Source organism: Cibotium barometz, chromosome 61 (genome assembly GCF_041138505.1).
Source record: "Cibotium barometz isolate CiBa-2024 chromosome 61, ASM4113850v1, whole genome shotgun sequence".
In the NCBI taxonomy this organism is placed as follows: domain Eukaryota; kingdom Viridiplantae; phylum Streptophyta; class Polypodiopsida; order Cyatheales; family Cibotiaceae; genus Cibotium; species Cibotium barometz.
Window position 1 is genome coordinate 6,692,992 of NC_141106.1, and position 23,632 is coordinate 6,716,623.

General features: G+C 42.6%; 2 protein-coding genes and 1 pseudogene across 4 annotated transcripts in view; all 3 read left to right on the forward strand.

Moving 5' to 3' along the window:
- Window positions 1-14,137, forward strand: part of LOC147604505 (uncharacterized protein At2g33490-like) — an 80,283-nt gene extending 66,146 nt beyond the window's left edge. Inside the window, exon 7 of one of the 3 annotated variants that reach the window (XM_086794929.1) lies at window positions 13,973-14,137. In XM_086794929.1, the coding sequence (XP_086651055.1) occupies window positions 13,973-13,997 (25 nt within the window). In that variant the 3' untranslated portion in view covers window positions 13,998-14,137. Of the gene's footprint in view, window positions 1-13,920 lie in introns of all 3 variants that reach the window. The other 2 variants (XM_086794931.1, XM_086794930.1) reach the window with 2 other exon arrangements.
- Window positions 1,907-3,507, forward strand: LOC147604506 (uncharacterized). Its single transcript, XM_086794724.1, has 2 exons — window positions 1,907-1,929; window positions 2,922-3,507. The coding sequence occupies exon 2, from the start codon at window positions 2,923-2,925 to the stop codon at window positions 3,505-3,507; it is 585 nt and encodes a 194-aa protein (XP_086650850.1). The 5' UTR covers window positions 1,907-1,929; window position 2,922.
- Window positions 14,138-14,155: 18 nt separating the features above from the next.
- Window positions 14,156-22,536, forward strand: LOC147604507 (uncharacterized; annotated as a pseudogene).
- Window positions 22,537-23,632: the final 1,096 nt, after the last annotated feature.

Here is a 23,632-nt window from a genome sequence, read left to right on the forward strand (position 1 = left end):
GGCCTGGGATTTTAATATCGGGCTAGACCCCAAGCACATCCATGGATTATATGCTGGTGCACGCTTCATGAAGAGCGAATATAAAGTTGGTAAAATTGTGGTGCTTAAGCATATTTTATATGCATTACTAGTATAGGTGGCTTCTCTGATCAAGTTCTCATATGCGGAATGGAACTCCATAGATAAACTGTTTAGAGGTTTCAAGTGGAAATGGGAAGGCAAGAAGCAGCGGATATATGCTTCATGGGAGCAAATTTGTTATGCAAAAGAAGACGAGGGATGGGGCCTTCCTTGCTATAGGAGAAAGCTGAAAAGCTACTTTGCAAATGGATAAGACAAAAGGAGATTTCACTAGAGTCAAGGTTGCAAAGGCCGAAGCGCGTGGGAAGGAGTGCATTGGATCAATAAGCTTATGTGTCCTATTAAAGTAAAGGCCAAGGGCTCATGCTATGATTAGTTGTTGGAAAAGGTATATGTTGGCAGTTAAATGGGAGGTTAATCCTAGAGGGGGTTCTTCACTGTTACAATCCATTTGGTTATATAGGGATGCCATGGAGGATGGAGAGCTAGCTTTTTGAATAAAAAGGAAAAATTAGTATTAAGGGAGGTAATTTGCAATATCAAGAGCAACTGATCAACTGCTCTTTTTGGTGGTACTATGGACCCCAAACAGAAAGAAAGGAGTATCAGAGGATAGAATATTGGCAGGAACGTGAAGTTCAAAAACAAAAAGGACTGTAAAGTGGATAGACAGAACGATTAAGTGTTGGAACAGTATTGGCTACAGGGTGGACAGCAAATTTTGTAGGACGAAGTCCAAAAAGGTGTGAATCTTCTAATTTATGTCCTAGATGTAAGAGGCACAAGGAGTCTCTGAGCCATGCCATTTGGGAATGTCCTACTTTCAAGAGTGCATGGAGAAACCTTGAGAATGTCCTACTGTCAAGAGTGCATGGAGAAACCTTGAGAATATTCTCAGCAGAATGGGAGCCATTGATCAAGTGATTAGGAGTCAAGCTCTCTTGGGATGTAAGGGCAAGTTTCTTCAAACTTTGGAATACCATAAGAGGGATAATGATCGAAGAGATATAAACTTCATGCTCGTGGTGGTAGTCTCAGTAAGAGGGAATAAAAAAGGTATTGATCAAAGCTTGTAAGCTAGTGGAAGAATCCAGGAAGGGTATAAGTCAAATGGTAGCTAGAGTTCTGATCAAGAGAATTGAAAGAATGATGCCTTGACCAATTTTTGGTGATGTAAATTTTGATATAATATAAGGGAGTTTACACACTTAGCGCCCGCCATCTGGCAGTAGGTGTGTGGCCGAGGTGGCCGCCAAGTGGCACACATTGATTTGATCCATTAAAAGGGGGCATCCAAAAATTTGGGTGCCCCCAACTCCTCGTCCAGAATGCCGCCAAAGCCTTGAACCATGGAAAGTAATGCATGAATCAATAGGCTACTTCACTCGAGATGGCATATGGGCCGCTTTTATATTTTTTATTTTTAGCGGGCCCCCGCCCATCCTACACATCAGCTGGAGGGTGCCGGCTTGATGTGTAAGAGGCCGCCCCGATACACCCTCTACATTGGAGCTACAACTGGTTAAAAAACTGACAATTGTCTGCTTTTACCGGAGAGAGAGGGTTGTAGGTGATATAGAGGGTGGGGCCTCTACATCACCTACAGGCTACAAACCTGACTGGTTTCTAACCACAGACACCCCATTAATTTTCTTTTCTAATCTTAATGCTTAGGCGCGATTATCATCTTTTAAATTTGCAGCGCAAGGGTTTTCCCTTCTTCAAACCAAAAAAGCAAGAGTTCTCGCCATCGCCATCGCCATCGCCATCAGAATCCCTCTACTTCTTCCATATTAACTTTTGACCAGAAAAGCAGGAGCTTCTCGCCATTGCCAAGAAGGCTGCAAGGTGCCTTTTATCTAGCTTGCTCTCTTTCATTTTCCATGTTACTTGGGTCTTCTAGTCTTATGTTGTACTTCTCTCTGCTTAATTCCTGCACATAAACCGTATGCATATTATCCTGTCTGCAATAGAATCAAGCTTACTGCTACATGGATTTACACAGAAAGCCCCAATTCACATATTACTGCACATACATGTGTTTTCTTAGATGTTTATTAGGTTGTCAATGTGAATACCTAGAGATAGAAATTGAGGATGGCATGCAGGCCTCCTTGATACGGGATACCCAAGATTAGAAAACAATTTTCAAATGGGACTGCAATGCTCACACGATCACAGGTGGATTCGTCCTCTAGGAGTTCTCACTCAGAGCAACAAATGTTTCTAGCTTTGTTGAAAAGGAAAATGCCCCACCATTTCAACATGGGCATTCTGATCCCAACTCAAAAAGAAATAGGCTGATTGAGCATAAGCCCGTAAAGAAGAACGAGACAGTGTGTTTGTGTGAGAGAGAGAGTATTAGGTCAGGATTGCATCTATTTTGAAAAATCTTCTGCGTCAATAGAGGAGGACAAAGGCAGGACTCGCTTAGTTCCTAGAAGAGATCAAAGTGTGGAAACCATTGTTGACATCTTCTGCTATTTGTAAGCTGCAGGTTTCTGCCTGTTTGGGGGCCTTTGAAAAGGAGAGACATGCACATATGCATGTATACCCACTGACAGTCGACGGCTTTGTCAATGTTTGGCTAGCACAAGAGGTGCTTTCTTTGCAATCAAAAAGAGAGGGAGCATGTGTGTATGTGTGTGTGCGCGTGCGCTCCTCATAGAAACAGGCCAAATGTGAACCTTACACACACAAGAGATAAAGAGAGTAAATATAGAGAGAGAGACAAACAAATTACAAGAAACTAATCGTGCTTAGTAAGTTGTTAATGAATACAACAACACACAATGTTTATGGCTTTTAATCACTTTCTCTTTCTTGATCTTTGCCAGCAGGATGAAGAAAGGATTCAGGTTGATTGCGCGTTCCATGGGCTCTCCGTCTTCTCCTCATCGCCCTCATGGCATTCGTCCTGGTTTTGGCTATGGCATGGATAGCCTCACTACTGCAGACGTGCATGCCAATGACTCACCAGCGATTGTGCGTTCCATGGGCTCCCTGTCTTCTCCTCATTGCCCTCGTGGCATTCCTCCCGGTTTTGGCTATGGCATGGATAGCCTCGTTGCTGCAGATTTGCATGCCATCTTCAGCCATGACTCACCAGAGATTGTGAATACAGATTTCAAGTGGGCGTCTCCACCGTTTGATAAGGTATTTCCTGCAGTTTCTCTGTTCCAAGAAAAGGCTAGCTTGGATCACACATCCACACAGGAGAGGAAATTCATGAAGCTGTATGAAGTGAATGAAAGATCAGCCAGAGGAAAGGGAATTATGCAAATCCACATTTCACAGAAGCCTAACGACGGTAGTCCTTCTGCACCAATTTTTCGCAATCCTTGTGAAGGCGTACAATTAGTTCTCGATTCTGTGTTTCGTACCAAGCTAAGTATGCAGGATACCTACACCGTGTTTACCTCTTGAAAAGATGCAGGAGGGAAGAGAGCTTGAGCTCTTGTAAGCACACACACACACTCACAAAACCCTAATAGAGAACACACAAGGTGAGAGGCTGAAAATCTTCTTCTTCTCTACTCAACACTCAACACACCATATACAAGAATAAGAGTAGACACAATATGAAAGGTACTCAACCAAATACATACACGGGTTCTCTATAGTGTGAACCCGACTAAATGAGCTGGCGCTATAACTATGCCAGTCTCTAGAATGGCTGTCACACAGCCTGTCATCCCACTGGCCGCATATCACCCAAGATCTCACCAACCATGCCAGTGGTGTAAGTGTGGGGCCTATTCCCCAGGCGGGTCATCAGTGTCCACCGCCTCACTAGACGAGCTCGATATCTCAACACTCCCCCTCGAGCTCAACTCCATCTCATGTACACCAAGCGAAGCTCTGAATCTGCGGAGCTTCTCTGTACCCAATGCTTTGGTGAAGATGTCAGCTACCTGATCCTCTGTGCTGCTGACATAAACAAGGTCAAGGTGTCCTGCTAAGACCTTCTCTCTGACGAAGTGATAGTGAACCTCTATGGGCTTTGTACGAGCATGAAAGACTGGGTTCCTGGCCAACTGTATACTGCTAATGTTGTCACAGAAAATGACAACTTGTCTATCCACTGATAGACCCAAATCTGCAAGTAGCTTTCTCAACCAAGCTACCTCACATGCTGCCATAGCAGCTCCTCTGTACTCGGCCTCTGTACTCGATAGAGCAACCGTAGACTGCTTCTTGCTGCTCCAAGTCACAGCAGCACTCCCCAAAGAAAACATGAATCCACTGGTAGATCTTCTATCTGAGATACTACCAGCCCAATCAGCATCTGTGTACCCATGTACACATATCTCTGTCCCAGTCTCATAGAATAGTCCACAATGCAAAGTAGACTTCACATACCTCAGTATGCGTCTCACTGCATCCAAATGCGGTTTTCGTGGAACCTGCATAAACTGACTCCCAACCCAACAGCATAGCTCAAATTTGGTCTGGTGATCGTCATGTAAATCAAACTTCCTACTATGCGCCTATACATAGTAGGATCTTCCAAGATCTCTCCTGAATCTGCACTCAACTTGCCATTCTGATCCAATGGCACAGAAATAGGCTTACAGCCTGTCATACCATACTTGGACAACATGTCCAAGCCATACTGTCTCTGCAGTAATCCAATACCATGTGGTGACCTAATCACCTCAATGCCCAAGAAATATCTGAGCTCCCCCAGATCCTTCATCTCAAACTTCTGTCTAAGCAAGATCTTTACATCAAAGATCTCTGCATCATGGTCCCCCGTAATGATCAAGTCATCTACATAGATGACAACAAGCACAACTCCTCTATCACCATGTCTCACATACAGCGAGAAATCTGCATTGGCTACATGAAAGCCAATAGTGACAAGATATTCAGAAATCTTGTCAGACCATGCTCTTGGTGCTTGCTTTAAGCCATACAAGGCTTTCTTCAATCTGCAAACATGCTCGGGGTGACCCATATCCTCATAACCAGGTGGCTGCAACATATACACCTCTTCTTGCAAATCCCCATGCAAGAATGCATTCTTTACATCCATCTGATGTAAAGACCATTGCTTTGACACAGCCACTGCTATCACAACTCTCACCGTTGCCATCTTGGCAACCGGGCTGAAAGTTTCCTCATAATCAATCCCATATGTCTGCGCATATCCTTTGGCTACCAATCTAGCCTTGTACCTGTTTATGCTTCCATCACTGTTATGTTTAACTTTGTACACCCACTTGCATCCAATGGCTTTCTTGCCTTCAGGCAATTGCACTAAATCCCAAGTTTCATTTCCATATAGTGCATCCATCTCCTCATCCATAGCTTTCTCCCAACACACATTTCCAACCGCCTCATCAATGCATGTGGGCTCAACAACCTGCACAACCTTTGCCATATATGCATAGTGATGTGCCACATAACCATCATAAGTAAACCTCTGCACAGGGTTCTTTACTCTACCAGATCTTCGCAGCTTTTCATTCATGGCTTCCATAGCCTTCTTTACACCAGGTGTTCTCATAGCTGGGATCCCAAGCTCCTCATCAAGGCTCATATCTGAGCCACTAGACTCTCCATCAACATGAGAATGCCCTGCAGAAATGTCAGGCATACCAAGGGGTTGAACCACTTTCTCTTTTCCTTTACGTGATGTAGTAATCACATTTGCATGACTGGTATTATGACACAGCCTGCCACTCCATGGTCTATCGACAGACCCACTAGATGAGGACTCTCCTGGTCCACTCAAAGACTGTGATTTCTGACCTGCATTCTGTGCAACCACACTACCACTCACATCAGCCCCAACAGCTTCTTTTTCAGCAACATACCAGCTGCTCATCTCATCAAAAACAACATCCCTGCTTACTCTCAACTCACGTGTAGCAGGGTTATAACACCTGTATCCTTTTTGCTCAAGGGAGTATCCAATAAACACACATTTTTCAGCTTTTGGATCCAACTTAGTTCTCAGCTCATCTGGCATATGCACATATGCAATGCATCCAAAGACTTTCAAATGAGACAAATCTGGTTTTCTGCCAGTAAACCTCTCCTCTGGAGTTACATCATGTATGGCTGCAGTTGGAGTCCTGTTCATGATGTATACTGCTGTAGAAACAGCCTCAGCCCAATAGCAATGCGGCATATTCTTCTCTTCCATCAATGCTCGCGCAATCTCAGCAATGTGCCTGTTTTTCCGCTCAGCAACTCCATTTTGCTGCGGAGTGTATCTGCATGTAAACTGTCTCCGAATACCATTCTTCTTCAAAAATTCAGAGAACTTATTGGAGAAGTATTCTCCCCCTTCATCTGACCTTAGGCACTTTACATATTTCCCTGTTTGCTTTTCAACCAAAACTCTGAAATTCTGAAAGTGAGTAAACACCTCACTCTTCTCCTTCATGAAATATACCCACACTTTCCTTGTGTGGTCATCAATGAAAGTCACATAATACCTGCAGCCTCCCATAGATATGGTCTTCGTAGGATCCCATACATCTGAATGCACAATATCTAGTGCATTTCTGCTCACATATCTGTTACGTAGAAACACATGCTTTGTTTGCTTCCCAAATTGGCATGCTTCACATATTTTCTGCATACCTTCCACTTTAAATTTTGGCAGCCCTGTCACAATTCCTTTTGTCTGCATAGACTTCAATCTCTGCACATTTACATGTCCAATCCTTTTATGTCAAATGTCTGTGTCTGCAACAATTCTTGAACCATTTGCAAACATTGCAGCACTCATTTCAGGCATGTCTACATTTAATGTAAACATTCTGCCCACTCTGTTGCCTTTTGCAACCAACTTGCACTTGTCTTTAAAATCTTCAACATAACATCCATCAGGGTTAAACCGAACCTGCAAACCCTGCTCAATCATCTGGCCAACTGAAACCAGATTCTTTGTTATGTTCGGTACATGAAATACATCTGCAAGGTACTTCACTTTGTCATCCTGCATAGACAATGGCACATCTCCAACGTGGGCAATTGGATGAGCAGTGTCATCCCCTGTTTCCACAAAACCTGGTCTTTCTGGGTTTTTCATCTCCTTGAACCACTCCACATGACTCGTCATGTGGATCGAAGCGCCTGAATCCACATACCATACATTATCTTTTTGTGCTGCATCAACATTTTCAGACATGGCATTCACGACATGCTGCATAACAAACAACCTTTCATTATCCTCATTATTTCTGCTTGAGGATGCATAGTTGTTTTGCTGCACTTTCCCATTTTGCATGTCAGCATGCTTCTTATAACATTCTGCCTGCACATGTCCAGGCTTACCACAATAATAGCATTCTGCCTGCACATGTCCAGGCTTACCACAATAATAGCATTCACGTGCATCATTATATTGCCTTTGCCAATTTCCACGGCCTCTTTGACTCCCCCTGCCTCTGAATTTGCCTCTTCCACCTGCGTGTTGTTGTTGTTGTTGTTGATTCTGGGACTGTTGTTGTTGCTGCTGCTGCTGACCATAATTCTGATTACCTGTTCGGCCACCTCCTTGACCGCGTCCACGGCCTCCTCTACCTCGTCCTCTTCCTGAACTCGTATAGAAGGCCTGTTGCTCTGAACTGTTTTTGCTTTGTGAAGGCTGTTGGTCTTCACCCAAGCTCTTCTCTTCGATAATCAGCATAGACACCAAATCTGTAAAGTTGGGAATGTTTTCCCGAGTCTGAATGGACGTCTTGAATGCCTTGTATTGTGGCCCGAGACCACGTAGACAGACTTCCATCTTGTCATCATCATCTACTGACACACCAATAGATGCAAGGGATTCCACAATACCCTTTATCTTCAGCGGATAGTCATTCACATACATGCTCTTTTTCTCTACAGTATGAAGTTCATTCTTCAACTGTATCTTACGTGCCTTGGTATTTGTTTCATAGAGCTTTACCAAGGTGTCCCACGCCTCCTTGGGGGACTTGGCATCCTGAATATGCCCAATCATGGTATCCTGTATACTAATGGAGAGCCAATACATTACTTTCCTGGCTCCTTGGTTCCAGTCTTTAAACTCCTTCACATTTGCAGCAGTCGGATTTATGTCCGGTATCTCCGGTGCCTCTTCATGCTCACCTTCTATGTAGTCCCAATAGCCCTTTCCCATCAGGAAATTCGTCAACCTGAACCTCCAAGCATGGAAGTTATTCTTATCAAGCTTCTCAGCCACAATCTGTGTTATCCCATCATTTGACATCTTGCCAAACACACAATTTTACCAGAAACTTGGTTTTACTGCACAACCTGCTGTATTTTCTGCACAGCGGTACTATAGTACTCTCAAATGTCACAACCAGTGACTTCAATGTGCATACATACACCCAATGGCAACTGTAGACCTCTTTGCAGCACCCACAGTGTTTGCACAGTCAATCTGTCTTCCTACAGTTCTTAAAACAGGGTTTTGCAGAGAATCGATGACTTACCCGCAGTGCTCGAAATAGTCTGCTTTCTGAAAAACAGAGGTCCAGACGCGCTCGAAACGCGTTTTCGGCCCAAAAATTTTTGTCCGATAGAACAGTATAGTTGCCCTATAGCTTTACTCTCGCGAAGAAAGCTCCTCAATCAGAGATCGTTGCCGGTGCCTCCCGTAGAGCTCCCGACAAGGGTGTAGTCACCAACACAAATAGGGAAGAGTAGTTGAAACTCTTACCCTCGTACCGCTTCCTGTGGTTCTCTTGCTTGCAGTTCAGCCCTTAGCACGAACCAGGCTCTGATACCATGAAAAGATGCAGGGGGGAAGAGAGCTTGAGCTCTTGCAAGCACACACACACACTCACAAAACCCTAATAGAGAACACACAAGGTGAGAGGCTGAAAATCTTCTTCTTCTCTACTCAACACTCAACACACCATATACAAGAATAAGAGTAGACACAATATGAAAGGTACTCAACCAAATACATACACGGGTTCTCTATAGTGTGAACCCGACTAAATGAGCTGGCGCTATAACTATGCCAGTCTCTAGAATGGCTGTCACACAGCCTGTCATCCCACTCGCCGCATATCACCCAAGATCTCACCAACCATGCCAGTGGTGTAAGTGTGGGGCCTATCCCCCGGGCGGGTCATCAGTGTCCACCGCCTCACTAGACGAGCTCGATATCTCAACACCTCTTGGGTGGCATGCCCACCTCTCGGGCCACAAAAAGCAGCCGTTTGCTACACCTCAGGCCACTCTTTTGCCAAAGATTGTTATGGCCTCCATTACAACACTGAGGGCTTGGAGTTTGAGTGGAGGTTGTTTTGGATCGCTTGTGAAATCAAAGCAGCTGTGGCATGGATTTAGCATTGCAACTAGGCCTCTCGCTGTAGCATATGATAGCATGGAAGATGTGGCTTGCTTTCAGGCGTTTGCTATTGATGCAGATTTTCTACTTCCTTGCTCTCCTACTGAAGTTTTATGGGGTGGATTTGTTGCATCATATGGTTATCCATGTGTGGAACACTTCCTCCACCAAGCATAACAAGAACTCATTTTAAAGAATGACAATCACGGCATTGGAGAGCTCTATAAAGACTTTGCTGCGGATCCAGATTCATTGTACGGCTTGTTGAAGGACACTTTTGGAGCTTTTACTGAGGGTCAGCTATTGTGTTCTCCAGGTATCCTATTATCATATGATGGCAACTTCTTGCACATCAAGAGCAGCACCTTGAAGGGCGCTAGTGGCTCTCCTATCATTCCAGCCGGGTTGCCTGGGTATACTATAGGGATTCATGAGGGTGGAACGCAAGCAGATGCAAATACGGCGTCATCCACAGATAGCCCGAGATTTGTAGATAGCTATGCTAGGTATGTCTTGCCCCATCTTCCGAGTCCGGATGATGCTATCTTTCTTTGTCGAGATCTAGGTCCCTTCAAACGCTGGCTTAAGAAGCACGGACTCAAATGGTACCGTCGTAGGGATGTCGAGCAAGATTTTGTAACCCCGCCTGCCAAAGATTCAAAACGAATAGCATGGCCAATCAAGGTCTAGTAAATGCTACATTAGTCATTGGAAACACAAAATGTTGTTCATACATAACCGCTGATGACCGCTACATGTATATATACATGTTAGCTAATATCTGACACTTCAATTACTGGTTAAAGCTCGAGTGCACTGTTCTAAAGACACCTAGAAGTCTACATACTTGATATGTTTGGTAGGAAATCTTGCTTATTGAAATATAACTATATTCTCCATGTTGATAGTTATTTCAGTATGCTTATTCAAGGTAACGTGATTTCTACCTGTACGGATTTGAATTGTGTTAGGCAATTACATATTCACTTGCTATGTATTAGCTCTATTGTGGTTGTTGATATTGTTTGTAGTTTATTGATTTCTTATGAACTCTGTCATGTTGAAAAACTTACACTCGTTAACTAAATCTTGATAATGATAGCTGAGGAAACTTTTGATAGAAGCAACTACTTTACTTATACTCTATGTAGAGATGCATGGCCAGTTAATTGTTTAGAGTTGATCCTCTAAACAGAAGGGTGTTCTTCTCTGGTAAACCTTGTCTATACTCTACATATCATGAAACATGGGTCTGCCTTTATGGTTTTAAATGAAGAGCATCTCCTATTTGGTACTTTTCTAGCTTGTTAAACAATATATGGAATTTTCTATAGTTTACCGGTATGTTTTAAGTTCTTAGTGTACTATATGTTCTATCAGTATGAAAGTTTAAGTCTACTCCAATTTATGTTATGAACAGATGGACTATTCTACCTTTCTGGAATAAGGGTCTACTTATTTTCACTTATTTTTAGTTTTTGCTCATAACTATATTTGTACTGGTTTGCTAATATGAGTATATCTACAGTTCTAGTGTTAGAACTGTTCCTACCTAGGGGGATGTACTTCCATGCCTTGCACATGTGCTTCATATATCCATAAGCCTGTCGCATAGACACCAATAACAACATATTCATTAACGAACCAACCCTCAATGATACCATAGAGTATGTTGTATTTGAAATTTAAAAATCAAACCAAACCCCCCTTCTCATGTTAATATATCAGTTCATTTTCATATATATATATATATGTCTCTAGCGTCCAAGGGGCATGTCTAGGCAGTGTAGAACTATTCCTATATATGTTAGAGGCATGCCTCGCATTGTAGGAGTAGTTTTAGGTGTTTTAATACTTTCAATTATTAATCTTGTATCGTGTTTAAAGGCCTCGTCTCATACACATCATGATTCAAGATTAATAATTGAAAGGGTTTAACAAATAAAAATCATCCTGTATATATTAGAGGCTTACTCATATTACAGGAGTGAGTATAATGCCACGCGTACACCAAGAATATAAATGCTTTATAGGATATTATCTTTTGTGTGTTAGAGGCTAGTCTCACACTCGAGAGATAATTTTAGAAAAAAATGAAACAATAGAAAAAATATTTTTGGACATTGTGCTAGACATAATGTCGCACTTCAAAAATAAATTTAGAATTATTACGTGTAAAAATTTGTTTTTATTGTTTTAAAAAATGTATCATCTCTCTCTCTCTCTCTCTCTCTATATATATATATATATATCTATGTTTGTCTCTTTCTCTATCTACGTGTATATATCCCTCTCTCTCTCTCCCCCCCATTGAAAAGAAAACTATGTGTGTGCGTATGTCCCCCCCCCCTCTCTCTCTCCCCCCCTTGAAAAGTAAACTATATTTGTCTCTCTTTGTCTATGTCTATCTCAACTCTCTCACTCTCTATATCTCCCTCTCCCCCCTTGAAAACAAACATATACGTGCCTCTCCCCTCCCCCCCCCCTTGAAAAGTAAACTATATTTGTCTCTCTTTGTCTATGTCTATCTCAACTCTCTCACTCTCTATATCTCCCTCTCCCCCCTTGAAAACAAACATATACGTGCCTCTCTATCTATGTGTTTGCCTCTCTCTACCTATGTGTCTCTCTCTCTCTCTCTCTCTCTCTGCATCTCTCCACCCATTGAAAAGTAAACTCTCTCTCTCTCTCTCTCTTTCTCTCCTCCCCCCCTCCCCCCCTTCAAGGTAACCTATTATCTATGTGTATGTGTGTGTGTCTCTCTCTCTCTCTCACTCCCCCCCTTGAAAGATAAACATGATTATCTATGTTTGTTCCCCTCCCTTGAAAAATAACCTATGTATATCTCCCTCTATCTTACCAAGGCCGCACGAAAGCACATTAGTGAGTTTGTGTGCCACTACATGTATCAGCTTCAAGAGGATAGATTGCGCAGCATCTTTGACACAGATGACAAGGGCTCCTACGACACATGGATTGGTGATTTAGCAACACAAGCTTTCACCAATTTGCAAGGCTTCTTTCTTGAACTTCAACGTGAATCTTCTCTACTTGCAAGTGGAAAGCTTCACGAAGAAGTTAAGCGAATTATTGGCCAGATCCATGTGACAGGAAAAACTGTGTCAAGTAACCGTCTGCCTAGCTTTGAGACAAGGATGTTGCTCGTCACCGAGCTATATCAGTGTTTTAAAGGGAAGGCAATTACAGAGATACCAAGAAAACGACCCCATACAGAGGTGGAGGTCCAGGCAGGAGCAGGGACAGCTTCTCAAGTAGGGGTATCTCAAGCAGGGGCTGCTCAAGCAGAGGCTTCTCAAGTAGGGGCTTCTCAAGGAGGAGCTTCTCAAGCCTTGGTCAACTATGATGCCCCCTCTATTTATTTATTGCGCCCCGTAGTGATTGACTTTTTGCAAGCACTGCGACTTGGGGAGGGGGCTTTTGCTTATGTATGCAAAGTCAAAGTTAAAGACATTGCATTTCCAGATGTGGTATATACTGCAAAATGCATAAAGCAAGGGGAAGGGTATATGAATGCAGAGCACAGCTAGCAACGCACGAGGCTACCAACATCCCTTATCAGCACATGGGCATCATTTCACCTATGGGCCTCGCGTGTAGGGAGATAACACCTATGGTTATCTACAGATATTGGAATGGTGGTCACTTGGATCAGTGGCTTCAGACACTAAAAAATGATCCAGGCAGACCAATGGCCAAGGATTTCCAAGACACAGTTGGAAATCGCGATATTTTTATATCAAATATTTATCAGATTATCAATGGACTACTCAGAACCATGTTGGCATTGACGATTGGGTGCGTGCTTCCTTTTCTCCTACCAACACTCATTTTCCACCCCTTCCAGATCCTTCGCCATCAACTACAGCAACTTGGAAAGCTCGCTAAAAACATGTAGCTCCCGAATGTATATCTACAAATCTCCCTTCTTACTCAAGGCCACAAGAAATTTATAGCCTCTCTTACCAAATCAATAGATAGCTTACCGCCTATTTTGGAGCCTCTCTTAAAGCGTTTTGTCGCTACCATGTATAGAAAGGTACTAGCAGGCCTTGAGACGGATCCCAATGACCGTCCTGACGCTTTTACCCTATCATGTTGTATCCACGACATCCAAAATTTTGGGGTTAATGTTGTAAAGAGTTCAGGTCTCCGACCTTTGGATGATTAGATGATAACTCTTTTATGGTGTAGCCACGAAATTTATTGACTACTTGTAACCTTTTGAGATACATATGAGTCTACTTTTTGTTGTCTTTAATCAATGTGTGATGTTTTAATCAAAGTTTTAATAGTGTGATGTTTTAATCAAAGTGATTTAAATAAAGTATTGTGTGATGACCTCTCCATCTCTCTCTCTCTCTATATCTCTCTATGTCTCTCTCTCTCCGTCTCTCTCTCAAAGTCTATAATTTAAGTTATCTCTTTGTTGTCTCTCTAGTGGTTAATATGCTTTAAACAATGTGTATTAATCTATACATGCTTTAATATTTACTTAAATGTGCTTGTAGATAATGGCTACAGTTCTACTGCTGAATGTTGCAGATGATATTGATCATGCAGAGTCACAGCAGATACTAACAGATGAGGCACAACAATATGGAAAACAAAATCTTTCTACGTTCTTCGCTCCTGAAGCAGAGGATGCATATTTAGAAGGCGATCCTTTAAGCCTCAAGGAAATCAAGAAACTTTGCCCCAATCACTTTGTTCGAGATACTCTATTTTAAGTGAGTGGAAGAGCAAAGGAAACAGCGCCTTTGAAGTTGTCAGATCTACAGCACAAAGGCATAGCAAAAGTGCTCCTTCAAAGGTTTATCCAAAAGGAGCAAAGTTTACCAAATAATAAGCAAATCACAATATATTTTGTTCAACAATATTTTGTTCAACAATATTTTGTTCAAGATGTTTTGCGTAAGCGAGTAAGATGGGATGATAAGCCTCACAACGCTGGTGTTGGCCTTGGACGTGCAGCCATTAGAGCTGTAGCTTGTAGAGAAGATATAGAGCTTCCACCTAGAAAGAAGCCAATTGTCCTTCTTCCTGAGGAGCATGAGCAAATTGTGGAGCTGGCAAGTCAAGGCGCCACACTCTTTAGCCAAGCAGAGTCCGTGGAATCTTTAAAGGAAAGGATTAGAGAGTTAGAAGCCCAAAATTTCTAGCTTCAAACACAAAATTTGGAGCTTCAGACACAACTTACAAGATATCGTTCTTTACATGGCAAACTACCTCCAGAGGTGATAGCAGAAAGCAGTGGGGACAAGCTACAAGAACACAGCCTGGTATTGATGAATACACTATAGAAGACTTTTTAAGGGAAGGCTATCGGGCTGCAGGAGTATAAAATATCATAGTGTAATCATATTGATCTTGTTTTGTAATCAAACAAGCAGCTTATTTTATAATCAAAGCTTATTTCACATGCATAATTATTTTATAATCAAAGCTTTGTTTTGTAATTCTCATATCCTTTTGACAATTTTTATCTTAGGTTCCAAACCCTTTGAAATACTAGTGCCTCTTTCATTTGAGCATTCATTCGCGCCTTCGAGCGCCAGGGTAGTTAGGTACAGGTACCTGGGGGGTGTGTGCCGAGCATACGCTCCGCCTCACCTCGCCATTCTCTTAGTGCTGCGGAAGCGCTGCCGAAATTTCAGTAGCCACCACACGCGCTTGGGCACGGGAGAGAGCGCACAAACTGACGCACTAGCACATACACCGCACACGCCTATGGATTCCGACAGTGACACAGACGTGTCACGAAACGCACAGTCTCCAGACATCTTGCCGCCTTTGGAGCTGGCAAATACATGCTATACGGTGGCGTGGATACCCGAAGCGACCTTGCAGCTTGTTGATGGTGCAGCGCTTCTCCGCGGGTATTTTGAGAATAAAGAAGGGCAAAGTGTGCTAACTTATGTGCCAACAGAGGCGACATGGCAGCTGAAAGCTGCCAACCTTTGGCGATTCTTCAAGCGCAGGCCATGGGGGCCAGATTTCAGATGAGCATGGGAGCTCAAGAGGACGCTTAACAAAGCAGGCGAGGCAACCATCACTGGCTTTGACGGGCGACCAGTTCAGGTGGTGATCACTGAGCGAACAATACGGCAAGCTCTGCATATCAGCCCCGGCGTAAAGCTGCCTCTAGGAAATCTCACCCTAGCAGACAGAAAGTTGGTTGCTACTAAAGAGAGACCCACATTTGACAGACTCCGACACCCAGAGATCATACTCCCTCTCCAACTCTACATGCAGTTTTTTGGCATGTCCCTCACACAAAAATACACCAAGCCAGAGCTACGGATCGCAGTTCTTCTTTCCAAGGCATTTGAAGATCCAGAGCTGCTGACATATGATCTCAGTGAAATGATACTCAAGAACATCTAGCGCATAGCGGAATGTCAAAGTTGTGCAGCGGAAAAAACACACACACGGTTGGTGAGAGAGAAAACGCAGAGAGAGAGAGTTGACGACCAATGCTTGACGATAATTAGCAATGAATGAGTTGAGCATTACAATGGGTGGGCATGGGTATTTATACCCTCATAATGGAAATTAGCCGACTTAAGTAGGATAAACTAAATAATAATTTATACCCTTTACTAAGCCTCGTTCCCACATGAGATACTCACTTTAACACCCCCTCTGTAGCTCATAGTGGGCATAGATGAGCAAGCAAGCCGATGAAGATGCAACCATGGACACCCTAGCGTGGCCTTTGCTAGGTACACCTCGGATAATGCACCAATCAACTTGTCTCCACAAGAAAATGCCATCTTGAGCTTCAGCTGCCACATAGAATAATGAACTGCAGATGACTCCACGTCCATGATCCCCCATTCGTTGAACTGAGAACACATCACGTCCAAAAATCTCTGAATGATTGAACTGTCACACACGACGTCCAAAAAATCTCTGACAATGAATTAGGAACACATCCTATCCATAATCCTTCTAAACAATGAACACGGAACACATCCTGTCCATAGTCTGCCAACAATGAACTGCAAACAAAAGCATGTCCATAGTTTTGTCAAGCTTGGTCCTTGCCAGATGCCTGTGCTTTGAATGCCGACACACGGTTCCAATGCACCTAATGGGAGCTTCGAGTAGCCCCCTCTCCCGCTCACGTGCTTCTCTCTGGCTGAAGCATATGAGGGGAATATACCTATGGTTACGTTGAAGCTGTCGTCTTCCAATCCCCCTCTGCATCATTTGCCCGAAGAAGATAGAAATAATGACTGCTCCGTGAAGACAACAAAATCAGTCCAGCTGGTCGTATGTACAACTGCAACATGAGACGCTTCCGTCGCAATGTAAGTAATGACCACAGAAACTTGTGAAAGGCTGTCCTCTGAGAATCAGAAAGTGCCCAGGTACGGTAATTATGATCCTCGAAATCACATCTTGGGACCAAAACTCCAAAGTTCAAGGCCTTGTCCTCCTGTCCACGAGTGCGGATGACTCATCATAGCCACTGTCGAAGCACTTTGTGAAACTGAGACTACCAAAGAATGCTGCTCATGATCCTTAGATTTAAATCTCAGGACCAACATCGCGATACTATAACTTTGATGTCCACATGTCCATTGGTATATACCTTCTTGTCCCCTCATAGTAGCTAATTTGGAAACTTCGCTCATGCACAGAGACTTCCTCTGGTCAAAACACTGCAACGTGTATGCACTTATACTTGAATAGAGAGGTCGTGGCGGGAACAACACCTTGCAAATCTTCTAAACAATCTTTATTTGTAAAATATAGCAAAATAATGTCACGCCTCTGCTAACGACCGCCACCTGTTTGCATTGTTGTTGCTGCATTATGCGTGTACACCGCCAAAAACCTTGTCTTTACTGGGCTGCAATGGTGCTGCAATGGCTTCAATGCTGCTTCAATTCGCCACCAGTGCTCCCTTCTTCTCCCCGCCTGCTCGCCTTCACACCCTCGCGTCCTCTGCTATGGCCTGGTATGCGGGCTACTTCTAATTCACAACGCCACGCTATGTGAACGTTGGAGCTCACGGCTGCCTAGTGCACATGGGTTGTAGCCCTGCGGCCTTGCACTGTGGACTACCCTTTCAAGCTTTGCCTTCAAGCTTCTGCTCCAGCTGACAAGCGCTGCTCCTTCTGTTGATTAGCGTTACCAAATTGCTGCACACGGGCTGTCTAGCCCTTCTCTCTGATAAAACGAAAGTGCTCTCTCTGCGTGCTCCGAGGACCAAGAGCCTAGTGCTCTGATACCATGTCAAAGTTGTGCAGCGGAAAAAACACACACACGGTTGGTGAGAGAAAACGCAGAGAGAGAGAGTTGACGACCAATGCTTGACGATAATTAGCAATGAATGAGTTGAGCATTACAATGGGTGGGCATGGGTATTTATACCCTCATAATGGAAATTAGCCGACTTATAAAGCTATAAGACATTAGTTAATTAAATAACTTGTGCCCCTATTAAGAGTGCGTACCACTCAGATAAGTTGATAAACAACCAAGGATCGTCGACCCAATCCCACACAAATACTTCCCAAACCCCTGTTGGATGCTAAAAAGCGAGTGTATGAGAGAACCCTGGGCTTATCTTGCAAGGGAAACCTAGAGATCTAACAACCTTATGGTATCAGGATAGTCAAATATCCCATTTGAGTGCCCCTTGGTTCATGGAATTCACGTCTTTTTCCCCATCAAATGCAGGGCACGTTCGTGAACTCTTTTCCCTAAGATACACCCTTGGTTCATAGAACTCATTGCTTTTTTCCTCATCAAAAGTGAGGCACAACCGAGAATTCCTTCCCCGAAGGTGAGGTATTTCCTAACTAAAATGTTTGGAAAGTTATCCGAATGATCGGGTCCACCCACTCTCAGAACGTTTACCGTCGAGGCATACGTTGTCCCACTTTCCTTTAATTCGATATTCTTATCTAATTACTACCACACTCTTTACATGTAAAAGTAGGTTTCTTTATTATAAACCTTAGAACAATGTACGCTAAGGCAAAGACCTTAATTGAGAATAAGGGATGTATGTATCCCACCATCAACCCAAGTTCCCTAGGTAGTTACACACACATAAAATCTTTCCACTGCTTTATCTAGAATACAATCATTAGTCACACTGGAATCCATGGGTACCCTTCCCTTCCAATTCTAGGCGGACAGGATCTTCATACTCCAGACTCCTACCAGAGCGTCCATCCCCTATGAAAGGTTCGTAACCTTCATGGTTGCCAATCCACCACTAGTTCCGTGGTTAGGGTAGCTAGTAGCTTACCCACCTAGGTCGGTCCCGAATCACCCTGCACCTAATGGGAACCATACCCAATGGACTTAGGGGTCCGCCAAGCCCCTCCAAATTCAAGAGTTCCAATAAAATACCCTGCCCAATTGGCAAGCCAAAGGATGTGTATTTGTCTATATAAGTAGAATTCGACCTTACAGTCTTAAACAGTTTGAGGGACAATAATTCCAAGCATAATGCTAGGATGTCTGATGTAATTTGTACATTACCTTGGCAGCTATGTGCATTAACTTAACCCATGCCCAAAAAATCAAGTGTAAATACAATGGTGATATGTTGGCCAATACAAATGTGATACGTCCGCCGGCCAAGGGAAAATACCATCCCGTATTTGGACAATATAAATTTTCCTTATGTCCTAGGGTAAAATTTATCCTCTTGTATCAATTTACACTATTAAATACCATCCAATAATTACTTAACTCAAATTACCTTTCACTGTTTATTTTCGTTGATTTACCTTAGCATAAATTAAAACATTTCTATATAAATGGTAAATAACTTTAAAAGGTTAAAGCACCAACCACATTTCCCACTTGGGCAACGTCTCAACATTAGGGTTGTGTCGTGCATGCTTAGGAGCCATCTTCGATTTTTCGCCAAAATACTAAAAAATCAAGGTAATTAAAGCATTATTTTTATCTCTAGATACTTTAAATCCATTTCTTAAATTTTTATGTAAATTCTAAATGTTCTGGGTTTTTCCTATTTTTTGTTGTTTTTTTTCAAAAAATATAGAAAATAGCAATTTTATGCCTAAAAATTCATAAAAATTTATTTTAATTGCAGAAAATTATTAAAAACTCAAAAATTTCAGAATTTTTTTGGCACTTCTTTCATCATAAGGATAGATCACCAGAGCATCAAGTATTTTATGACTCAAACAAATGTGTCAAACAAACAAATGAGGTGGGCAAATTTCTTATCTCAATTTCATTTTCATATTGCTCTCATTCTTGGCAACCCTAATTTGGTGGCAGATGCTCTCTCACAAAGACCACAAGCTAGTGTGGTATCATTAGCATATCACAATGATCTTACTAGTATAGTAGATGCATATGCAACTGATCCCGATTTTGCTAATGTTATGTCAACTTTGGACACTGGGAAGACACAAGATCCATTCATGTTAAAAGATGGATTTCTTCTCTATGGCTCAAGGCTATGTGTTACTCAAATGTTGAGAGAGAAGGTTATGCAAGAATCTCATGCTCCTCTTTATGCGGGGAATCGAGGCATTCAAGTCACATCTCATGCGATTGAGACATATTTTTACTAGCCATCTATGAAGCATGATATTCAAGCTTATGTTTCTCAATTCTTGATGTGCCAAAAGGTAAAATATGATAGAGGCAAAAGGCAAACAAGTGGGCCTACTTCTTGGGGGGTTCACTATATGTAAACCCTCTATATCACGTGCATTCAAAGACTATTTAAAAAATCCCTTATCTATGAACTTTTCATGAATAAAATACACCCTTTTTATATTCAATATGTGAATACCCCTTTAAATGGTACCCTACTGTATGTAAAAAATGTATAAAATAAGGATTTTAAAAGTATCTTCTGTTGAAACCATGTGATACTTACATATTTATATGAGTGATCCCCCTGAGGCCTACTTCAGCCCTTGTCGATACCAAATGCTCCTTGGGAGAGTATTTCAATGGACTTTATTTTTTGTCTTCCAAAGTCTATACATGGAAATACGAGTATTTGGACTATCGTGGATAGGTAGGTTTAATAAACAAGCTCATTTTATTCCTGTCAAGAAAACCATTCTATGGCTAATCTTTTTGTCTTGTAGATCTTTAAGTACCATGGCTTGCCAAATTCAATAGTCTCAAATAGAGATCCTTGTATGACGAGTCTCTTTTGGAAAGGATTATTTGAAAACTTGGGTACAAGGTTGAACTTCTCGTTGTCCTATCATCCTCAAATGGATGGGAAAAGTGAGATAGTCAACTGCACTATTTTGGATCTACTAAAGAGCTATGTAAATGAGGTAGATCAATGTAGTTAGTGGGAAAGATATTTACCCTTGGTAGAGTATGTATACAATAACACAGTGCATAGCTCTACAGGTAAATCTCCTTTTGAAATTATGGAAGGTCGTTCCTCCTATCTTGAGGATGTATAAATAAGGTAATGAAGAAATTTTTTTCCCTTCCTTTCTCTATGTCTTCATTATGTTTTAAGTTTAAATGTGCATGCAATGTGTTTATGTCAAAAACACTTGCGGCAGACTTTGTCTCTCAAGCACCGAGTACACTAGCAATCTACTATGGAAAGGTGTTGTTGCTATTGAATCAGTTAACTAAGGAAATTCACGCTTGCGACAGACTTCGTCTCTCAAGCATCGTGTAGACTAGCAATCTACTATGAAAAGGTGATATGGCTACATGTGGTAACATGCTTGCGGCAAACTGTGTCTCTCAAGCACTGAGTAGGCTAGCCACCTACTACAGAAAGGTGTTGATTGCTAAAAGTGGATCCAAAGCACCATGACCTGTTTTCCCTTAATAAACGCATAGTCGAGGACGACTATGATTTAAGGGCGAGGTAATGTCATCAAAATTCAATTTTGATATGTTAAAAATGATTGTGAATCTTCAAAATATAATCTTGATCACACTCAAGGTCACACATGTGGTCGAAATGTAACTTTGAAGCTTAAAATACGATTTTCTCTCTCTAGACTAGAGGGAAAAGCTGCTCATAAAGGTCACTAAATGAGCTACGGATGCAAGAATGGAAATTCTGGGTTCTAGAAGTGTTCAGAAACCTATGAAATATTCAAAAGCCACTAGGAAATTATCTAGAAATTTTTTTGAGTCGGGTTCACGAAATACTGTGATTCTGCAGACTGTTTTTGCATATCTGTAATCTCCTCATTGTGTAGAGTCTGCCTGTCTCAAAATTTTGTCAAAACCCCAAAATTGCTCCAGTCGGGTTCACGAGTCTGAGAAGCTGGTGCATGCAGTTCTGATGGGACCTGATCAAGAATGTTGTCCAGGGCCTGTAGAACCAAACTACCTGAAAACGGACATCGTTTGAGCAGTACGAACCCCCGTACGGACGTTTGGACGTTCCAAAATTGACCAGATCTCTCGTATTTTGCAAATGTGACCTCCATTTTGATCCAATCCTTTAAGAACTCATTAATTGCATCCTAGACCACCATCTTCCTCCAAAAAAAAAAAAACACACGCAGCAAGTTGAACTTAACGACAATGAACAAATGAACTTAAGGTCAGGTAGACACTTAGGAACAAGAACCACGGACTTCGCTTCAAGAATATCTACACAAGGCAGTGGAACACGCTCGGTAGGGAATCTGGAAAGTATTCTGGAGTGCTCGTCGTCTGACACGCATTCAGATTCAATCTCCTTACCTGAGCAGAACATGGATAGAGACTTAGAAGAGTCTATGGACATGCACAAGAATAGATTACGCAAGGGCAAAATGCCTAGAAACCCATTTAGTGACCTTGCAGATGAAATGAGTTTTGAAGTTGCTTTAAGTTTCTTGTATACTAACTCACAAGGGGCAGAGATCTATAAGGACCCCTTGGGTCGTTATACGTTCAAGTCTGCCGAATATAGAACCCCATTTAATGATACACCTATGGTCAATTACCAGGGGGATCTATACATGGGTAAAGACGGAGCCCGGTACGAGGTCACCAGGTATCCTAAACATGTGGATGCCTTGGGTGTACTCCAAACCGGAAGAATCCCATCAACGGAACAGGTGGCGGAGTCGCTGCAAGATCAAGTCGAAATGCCTACCACTCAACTGATCCAGGTACGCATACTACTCATTTGAATCAGCATTTGGATAAGTTGTTTAATGAGTGGAAAAGGGTGAGAGAAATTAGGGTTACCAAGGTGTTTCAGGACAGCCCGCTGCAAGAAGTCTTTAGTGACTCTCAAGATGTCTACTATGCTACTACTAAACTGCCCCACCTGCAGTTTGTGACACAGCATACTCTAACGCTAGAACGCCAAAATGAATTTGAGAGTAGAATCATAGACAAACACGGTAACCACTATAGGACCCTTGAGTGGAGTGAAGTGAGGGATCTCACGTGGAAGGCAAAGAGACTTTTACTTGACCCTCATCCTACTCAGACAGCCAGACCAGGGGAAGCTGCTTTTAGCGACACTACGAGGATGCCAATATTTTTGCAACCTCAACAAACCGCAGCTCCATCCCTATCTAATTGGACCACAGCGAGGGGACCTACTCCTATGCCACCATGGCGTGAAGCTAGGAAGCAACCTCCTATCAACCCAGTGAGATTAGAACACCAGCCACTACTTAGAGAGAGAGATGCATGGCTGAGGGATACAGGTAGCAAGACCACCTAGACGGCACGAGGACGAGGTATCTAGGAGAACAAGGCCATCCTCTCTGCAAAAGATGGTTAAAAAGTATGATGGCTCGGGTGATCCCCACGATCATGTTGCCGCTTATCGCCAAGCAGTGCACGCCGAGCAAGTCAGAGATGTCCATACGCAGGTTGAAGGATTGCTCGGGTGATCCCCACGATCATGTTGCCGCTTATCGCCAAGCAGTGCACGCCGAGCAAGTCAGAGATGTCCATACGCAGGTTGAAGGATTTGGGTTAACCCTAGAAAGCAAAGCTTTGACCTGGTTCCAAGCGCTTGAACCTGTGTTCAAAACTTCTATGGCGGCTTTGGAAAAAGATTTCATTTCTTGTTTTTCTAAAATGGGTGTTAAGCATAAACCAGAAGCAAAGATTTACGCTTTCAAACAAAAGGAACACGAAACCGTAAGGGATTGTGTCAACCGTTTGAAGCAGTACATCGCTAGATGCCCAGTTGAGGAAAAGCCAAGTCAGTCAAAGCTCATCTCATTGTTTCTAGAAGGCCTAAAAGACAAAACCTTGTATAAGCAT